The following is an 8,668-nucleotide window of genomic DNA, read 5'->3' as shown; positions in this document are numbered from 1 at the left end:
TACAGCTGTTTTGAAAGAGCTAGCCTGCGGCCTACACACATCATTAACAATTAATACTAGCGATGTCTGGTAGCTACTCAACAGTCCAAAGCATCATCCGATAATAAATGCAGGAATTCTACCACAGCACAGGATAGAGCAGGAAGTTGAGGCACTTGGAGTTGGTGGTGAGTTTAAGACTGTGGAGAGGTTTGGTTTATAGTTCACCAACACCACAACAAGCAGTGGTCTTCAAAATGTTCCACTGCAACACATACCACACTCTCACCAGTTCCGCCGGAATGAGCAAGGCTCATTTGCTATGTTTGTCCTTAGTGTCATGTTTGGCTTTTTCACAATCTTAAGACTTCTTCAGTGATGTACCATTGAGGGCATCACCAACACTCAGAATATTATTCCAGCGCTACAGGCTTAGGTGCCTTTCTTTAGACATTTACATGATTTCTGGCCTGGGTGCCTTCGTGTGATGTTTCCATGATTTCTGGCCTGGGGGCCTTTGTGTGACGTTTCCATGCTTCATTGTCTGAGTATTTATGTGTGAGATTTCCATGCTTTCTCGCATGGGTGCTTATGTGTGTCATTTCCACGGTTCATGGCTTGGAATGGATGCTTATGTGTGACACACACATTTCCATGGTTTATTGCATGGGTGGTTATGTGTGACATTTCCATGCTATCTGGTGTGGGTACCTTTGTGTGATGTTTACATGCTTCCTTGTCTGAGTATTATGTGTGAGATGAGATTTCCATGCTTTCTGGCCTGGGTGCTTATGTCAGGTCATCGTTTACGATTTACTTTGCTTTGAAAGTTAATACAGCTAATATTTAATAGAAAATGTGTTGTGCACCATTGGATTTTCTTTTTACAAAATGTTCTTAAGGGGAGAATTCCACCCCATGCCAAGACCTCCAGCAGTCATTAAGCTTGCTGCGCTTGCTTGATACACACCGTAAGGGGGCTGGTCTAACAACTTGCCAGGGTTGCTGTGGGTTCTCAGTCTGGCCTAGAGACGGAGTGTTGATTAAGTAATAATTCTTGTGAATCGCAGTGTGTAACTAAGTCTGCACACTGCCACCGCACCCTGCTTTTGTTGTAATACCAGAACCAAAAACTTAAAAGTGAGGCAACTTTAAAGACTTTGTGTGTCTTTCGAGTGAATGCTGCAGGGATGCCAGGGGTATGATTTGGAAAAGGCCTGAATTTGGGTGGGCCCCGTAGGATCGATTTGGGTTATCCATGTAGTGAGTCGTCATGGATAATATATGTGCAGATGCAGAAATGTCTTTGGTGCAACCTGCAAATAAATATTATTTGTGCATGTTACTTAGATGAATTGACATCACACTCCGCACATGTCTAGCGTGTCTTCTTTCACTTTGGTTCCCTAGAATGTCACACAGTGGACAGAAGTAGATTTCAAGCTACTTCACAAAATTTAAGCCCAAGACTGATGAGGAGCCTGCTAGCAAACTTGCTAAAAAAGACCATGCACTTCCAGTGGATGAAGGGAACAAGGAAGATGAAGTGCGAGAGAAGGCACTAGATGATAAGAGTGACACCACTACTAGCAGCAGCGTTATCATCACCCCTACAGAAGAAAAGACACAAGATAGTCCTCTTAGAAAAGAGCAGCATCATGCTGTGGCGATTGCTGTAGAGATAAAGGAAACTACAAGCACTAGCAAACAGTCTGACATATTATCACTGAAACCACATTCAGACAGAGTTTTTAGGAAAGGCATTCTTCCTAAAGGTTGGAAACATGACCCAAAAATATATTTCTAACGCAAGCATCCATGGCTAATTGTTAAAGGCCCTAAGCTTGGCTGTTCTGTGTGTCGCCAAGTCCGTGATCTTGGTGCTGAGAAATCCAGGGGAATGAAATTGTCCAAAGAATGGACTGGGTCTACTCTGAAGGCATATGGCACCAATATAGAAAAGCAGCAGAAGTCATTGAGGAAAAATATTGGAGAACATGCACTAAGCAAGGCTCATGTTGCAACTTTAAAAATCTTAGAAAACGCTAAGAGAGATCCTTTATTGCAAGTAACTGCAAACACGCAATCTGTACAAATGTCAGCAACAGACAGAATATTCTGTGTAGCTTATAAGGAAGCAAAGCAAAACAGGTCAGCGTATGGTTTTGAAATGGAGATAGACTGCCACCAGTTGAATGGACTAGATATGGGTCGAATTTTGCACTCCAGTGTTGCTTGCCCAACCATACAACGCCACATATCCTTAGAAATGAAGAGGAAGATATTTGCCAAAATTAATGAGCTTTCCCCAAAAGTAAGTCTTTTACTAGATGAAGCCACTACGTTAAATAAGAAAAGTTCTTTAATTGCCTACATGCGAATGCAGCTACCTGGCGTGGACTCCCCAGCTTATATGTTTGTTGACCTCATTGAGCTGAGTGATTTGTCAGCTGATGGCATAGTAAACAGTTTACTGTCTGCACTAAAAAAAGATCCAGTTAATATAAGTGAGGACTTTCTCTCCAAATGCCTGGTTTCAGTTGCCTGTGATGGGTCTTCAGTGATGTTTGGCTGCCACAGTGGTGTTGGAAAGAGGTTGCAAGAAAAAATCTCTTCCAATATTGTAGCCTGGCACTGCTCAGCACATCGCCTGGAACTTGCCGTTCATGATGTCATGAAAGATATTGGTGCTACAAATCATTTAAAAAACGTACTTGATAAGCTAAATTCTCTATTTTGCACCTCTGTTAAAAAACGTTTGGAGCTTAATGAATGTGCTGAAGCTCTTGACGTTCAGCTTTGCAGAATAGGTAGAGTGTTAGATACTTGTTGGTTGCATCAAGCTTCAGAACAGTGGAGGCTATGTGGAATGCCTATCCTGCCCTCTACAAGCACTTTAATAGTGCAGCTGATGATGGTTCCTGTGACGGTTCAACACAAAATATGTACACAGGCCTAGGAAGGCAGTTATCATCTATACAGTTTGTTGCTAATCTTGGTCTCATGTATGATGCTCTTCAGGAGTTATCCGAGTTATCACTCGAGTTCCAGAAACGTGATTCTACAATCATTGATTCACAACGGGCCATTTGTCGGCAAATAGCTGTGTTTGAGGCAATGGTAGACAGGCAAGGGAACCATTTCTCACTATGTAAAAAGGCCATGGAAGAAAATATATTCCAAGGTGTGGTGCTGCACAAAGGAAAGACCACTGACAAAATCATTGAACAGGGTCAGTTTTTTCGTAGCCTTGCAAAAAATCTAAGACATCGTTCGTTGTCTACAGGAGGAACTAATTCTGCTGACAAAAAGGCTGAGTATGATACACTGATTAGCCAAGTGAAAGTTTTATACAAACAGTACTGGCCTGATGAGCTACCTGTTCTTTATGGTGAAAGTGATATTGAGTCTCTGTGTAAAAGATTCAACATTGCCTGCCGAGAAACCATACGTGCTTACCGAGAGTATAAGGAACCTGGAGGCAAAGAAATTAAAAGGCAGTTCAAGGAACTTTTGATGGCCATACACGCTATTGCTATCAGTACTGCAGAATGTGAGCGGGGCTTTTCTTGAATGAATCTGATTCGCACATCCACAAGAGCATAATTGGTGACTGAAACAATATCTTCTTTAATGTTTTTAAATCTTGTTGGTCCACTATTTAGGAGATTCAACCCATTCCCCTATGTTCAGTCCTGGCTTGCAAAAGAACAAAGATCAGCTGATGAAACTAGGAGTTAAGCAAGGAAAGAGGAGGACTTGGAATGCACAAGCAATTTAGACTATTTCTGGGGTTTTCTAGAAAAACTAGATGTAGCCCATTCCAACTGACAAAATGTGTGTCATTGCAATGTTTTGGAAAAGTTAGGCTTTACTGTGTCAGGATATTTAGTTGTTCTAGTTCATATAGGTTATTTATTTGCATTTATACCACTTTGTTGATAGTGTCAATTTATTTAATATTTTGTTATATATATGTGTCGTCCTTGTTTGGATGTTATATTTATTGATCTATTCAATATACTATATTTATTTTGTTTTTATGACACTTAACTTGCTTTTTTGTTTTTCATTTTAGGACATGTATTTATTTGTATTTATATATTTTATTTCTTGTTAGTATGTCTTAATATAATTACATTTTGTATGGCACTATGCCTGGTTATTTTGCACTAATAGGTATGACTTATTTAAGATACGGTCAAATTTAAACTGCCCAGACACTACCTATTCCTTTGGCCTAGGAATACCTCAAGGACATTTTGGTGGAGATCACATTTTTTTTTTGTTTTATCTTAAGATACAAATCTTTAATTAAAAAGTCATATTTTGAACATATGCCTCTTTTCTAATCTATGTTGCTTGTCTCATACAGAACTACAAAGTTCCATGTTTTTCTTTTTTACTATTCTAAATGTCTAATAAATGCACATATAGCTCCAGGGGAGTAAGTTATAGTAACAAGCCCAATTGGTAATCATCCTTTTTGTTTTGTTTCTCTAAAGCAGTCGCTTTAACAGAATATTCCACTATACTGATTAACCCCGTACCCCTTCGGCCACTAGAAGTGACAGTGGCTGACTCATTCAAGAGTATTGCATGATTTTATTCAGTTTATCCGTTTGGACTAGTGTTTTCACAACATTTTGTTTTATTTTGTCACATAACTTAAGCTATGTCAAAGTTGTACCATATAAATCATAGACTCTGTTAAAAATGGCATGCCCTACCCCCCGTATTGCCCTTTCCCCAAATCAGCACACAGAGCACTGAAATTGTCCCTTTTCAATGCATTAGTGGTTTTAGCTAATTTATTCCAAACTTGTGCTTTGAATGCGCATTTGCTTTAATCTTTTTCAAAATGGTTCACAGGGAACCTCCTATAAAAACCTTACGAAGACCCCCCTTTCTGAAATTCAGATCAGGTATTATATTTGACTTTTAGCAGTGCCACTTGAAGATGTGGGTGGAGCTAATAGAGTAAGTGGGTGGAGCCAGTGGAAGGAGTGGATGGAGCCAGGAAAAAAGTAGGGGTGGCCTCTGAAAAACATTTCAGCACCTGCACTTCATATTTTACAAATTAAGCACTGGTCAATACGGCCCCACCATGACAAAAACATGGGATTCCATCTGGATGTGGTAGTTCTCAAGAGATTCTGTAATTCTTTTAAATTCATTAACATGGAGTCTTTAATAGAAGATTTAAATCACAAACCTAGATATTTGATTTTATCCGCTGTCCAACGGAAACCAGAAGAAATATATTCTACTGAAAAACATAGCTTGTTCAGTGGGAGGAATTCACATTTGTCAACATTTAATTTGTAACCAGCCACAGATGCAAATAAAAGTACTTCAGATAAGAAAGCCGGTGAAGAAGTCTGTGGTTGTGATAAAAAGAGCAACACATCAACAACATAAAAAGAGAGTTTTAATTGGTTGGTTCCATATTTAAAACCTGTAATCTGAGCATTGAACACATTCTAATGCGGAAGGGCTCAAGAGCAAGTATAAAGAGAAACAGAGAATGAGGACGTCCTCAACTTACTCCAAGATATAAAGAAAAAGATGGCAAAATAAGGCCATTAGATAAGATGGAGGAGACAGGAGAAGAGTATAATAAGGAGATATCATTTATAAATGTATGACTAAAACCAAACCAGGATAAGGTAGAAAAAAGTAAGAACCATGCAATTCTATCAAAAGCGTTCTCAGGGTACAAAGAGATGACTGCTAAAGATTCTTTGTAGGAATTGGCTTTGGTAAGGACATTAATGAAGAGTTTAGTGTTATCTGAAAGGTGTCTACATTTAATAAACCCACACTGTTCACACTCAATTAGTAGGGGTAAAAAAGACTAAACAAAGAGCTAGAACCTTTGCAAAAATCATGTAGCCTAAGTTAATTAAATAAATGGGTCTACAATTTTTACACAAAGTTTGCTCCTTACTGTCCTTGGGAAGAAGGCATATCAAAGCCCCTTGAAAAGAGCCACTGGGTTTTTGAAAGAATTGAAATTATTGATGCAGTTTAGGAATAAGAATTTGAGAAAAATAAGAATAAAATTCAATCGTGAAACCATCAGGTCCTAGGGCTTTACCACATTTAATAGTACAAATAGCATTAATAATATCTAGATCCCGAATATCCTCATCTAATATCAAAGAATCTACATCAGAGGAGGGTAGATTAATAGTAGATAAGTATTAAAGTATATCCTCTTGAATTACAGAGGAATCAGAAGGGTAAAGAGATTGAAAAAAAATTGTAAATTCTGATAAGATATCTTAATTTTGTAAACCATATGCTTATTGAAAGAAAGAATAGAGCTAATCTTGGTACATTCTTTTTTAACTTTCAGATAATTAGCTAAAAGCTTCCCCACCTTATTTTGAGCTCCATAACATTTGGCTGAAGACTTGAGTAAGGATCAATTAGCATTTTCTGTAGATATTTTATTGAATTCAAATTTAGATCTGACAAGTTCTTTTAGACAGGATTTAGAATTTGTGCAAAAAAAGAATGTTCTAATTGTTTAATGCGTGCCATAAGTAATTGCAATTTAAGCAAAGAAGATTTCTTTCAATGAGATACAAAAGAAATTATAAAGACCCTAGAGCAGAGGTCTTCAAACTTTTGGATGCCGAGACCCCCCTTTCAACATTTTCAGGTGTGAGGACCCCCTCCTGACAAAAATGTCTAAACCTGTAGACCGGGCTACTGGAATTATTAGGCAGGTGAGGACCAAATTGCACAACAGGTTTGACTAAATTGTGTGGGAGGAAAACGTATTTTATTTTATTTATTTATTTATTTTTTTGCATTTGTAAGGCGCACAGATACCCACAAAGGGTTTCCCGGCGCCAGGCCTATGGAACCAGAGCTGTACAAAAGCAGAAACGACTAGAGACCAGATTATTTATTTTACGTAAATAATATTATGTTATTCTGCGTATTTTGGGATAGCATTGCTTCATTATTTTGACATTTTTTACACACAGTAACACTGAGGAACGATTTCACCACATCAGTACCAGTTTATAACCAAAATACACTCCGCTCTGCAGGAATACATGCTGCTACATTAGAAGCTCACCTGGCCCTGGCCATGAGCAGCAGGGGACTTAGAACCCTGGCGGTCTTGTGCAGAGTTAAGCGGTTTACCAATACTGCTTCCCTCTCACCCCCTCCCTTCCATCCCTCTCTTCTCTCTTCTCCCAACCCTGGATCCCTCTCTCACTTAGCAGGCCATTTTCTTTCACCCCTTTTTACAACTTCTGAACTCTCCCCAAGCAACCTCTCACTTCACCTTTAATCACCCCTTGCCATTCTGTATTTTCACTGCCCACATCTCTAACAGACTCTCGCATTTATCGCATTTATCTCATCGCCTCTCTGGCCCCGTCACCTCTTGTGCTCCTCAGCACTTACCATTCACCTCAAGTCTCTTAATTCAAATTTTTGACTGTTTGTATCTTACAACTGTACAGTCCCCAATTCATCTTTCACATCTCCCCTTTGTTCTTCCACACCTTCTTGAACCAACGTCCCTCTCCCCTGTTACCTAAGCACCAGTGCCTAATTTGAGCAGGTGGTTTCCGGTGCTCCGTACTGGCACCTAACTGTGCTCACTGGCTTTATGACAGACTTCCACATGGTGGCTCTGCTCTGTCTGTATAATATAGAGATGAGCAGAACAGCTGTTTATTGATTCAATATACATTAAAAACAATAAACTCCTGACACCCAAGCCATTCTTATAGCTTTGGGGGCTTGCAATAGTCTGAATAGTCACTCTTGTACAAGTGTTATGGTTGGTAGTTGCATAGGTATGGTCGGTGGCCACGCAGGCCAGGCAATGGGTTGGTGGTTAAAGTTGCAGTGACCTACTGGTGAGGGCCCTGGCACATTTTTTATTGCAAATTAATCACTGCTGAGCACCCAACCCAGTAATCCCTCTCATCTCCTATCACTGCTGTCTCTTACCCATGCTGCATCAAATTATCTTTTTAGGTCACAGATCATCTCTCCGTTATCTTCTCTCATGCTTTAACAGTAGCCCTCACCTTTCGCTCACACTCACGTCTTTGCTGTCCGCACTTCCCTTCAGCACTTCACATTTCTCCTCATCCCTGACCTCTTCAATCGAATACTATCCTTTGCGTCCTCTCTCATCCTCTCATCTCTCCTCACGGAGCTTACGGGTCAGACTGGTATGCTCCTCCCAGCCTGTGCTACTCTGCTTATTGTTCCCTAGTTCAGGATGGCATGAATTGTCTATCTCACTGCTTTGGTGCAGGCCGCGCAGTTATGGAACTTGCACCCTCCTTTGCTTCGCTCCACCAAGAATATATAAATAAATCTGCATATTCATCAAACTCCAGCTCTGGTCCAGGCAGCACAACAAGTTTTGGTCCCAGAGCAGGAGTGGGCAAAAAGCATGGATTCATGGCTCTGCCAATGCCGCAGGTTAACAAACGGTTCCCTAAGCCTACATACTCAGTGCTTTAAATTTTTTACAACTCCAGCACATCCACCGGACCAAATTCTCACAAGTTGGAGTGCCGAGATGCAATGGAACTTGCATATAATGTTTTTATAAGAGAAATTTTTCTTATATTACAAATTGGCAAAAGTGGAAAACACTTTGTGTACAGAAAAAAATCTTTTAAGACATATGAAGCCCTGG

General features: G+C 39.8%; 1 protein-coding gene across 1 annotated transcript; it reads left to right on the top strand.

The window, feature by feature from the left end:
• The first annotated feature begins 1,879 nt into the window (after positions 1–1,879).
• LOC147711804 (E3 SUMO-protein ligase KIAA1586-like) lies at positions 1,880–2,938 on the top strand. Its single transcript, XM_086919540.1, has one exon. The coding sequence runs from the start codon at positions 1,880–1,882 to the stop codon at positions 2,936–2,938; it is 1,059 nt and encodes a 352-aa protein (XP_086775666.1).
• The last annotated feature ends 5,730 nt before the right edge of the window (positions 2,939–8,668 follow it).

This window comes from Lissotriton vulgaris, chromosome 5, assembly GCF_964263255.1.
Source record: "Lissotriton vulgaris chromosome 5, aLisVul1.2, whole genome shotgun sequence".
Classification (NCBI taxonomy): domain Eukaryota; kingdom Metazoa; phylum Chordata; class Amphibia; order Caudata; family Salamandridae; genus Lissotriton; species Lissotriton vulgaris.
The sequence above is the reverse complement of the archived record's forward strand: the minus strand, read 5'-3'. Positions and strand labels throughout refer to the sequence as shown.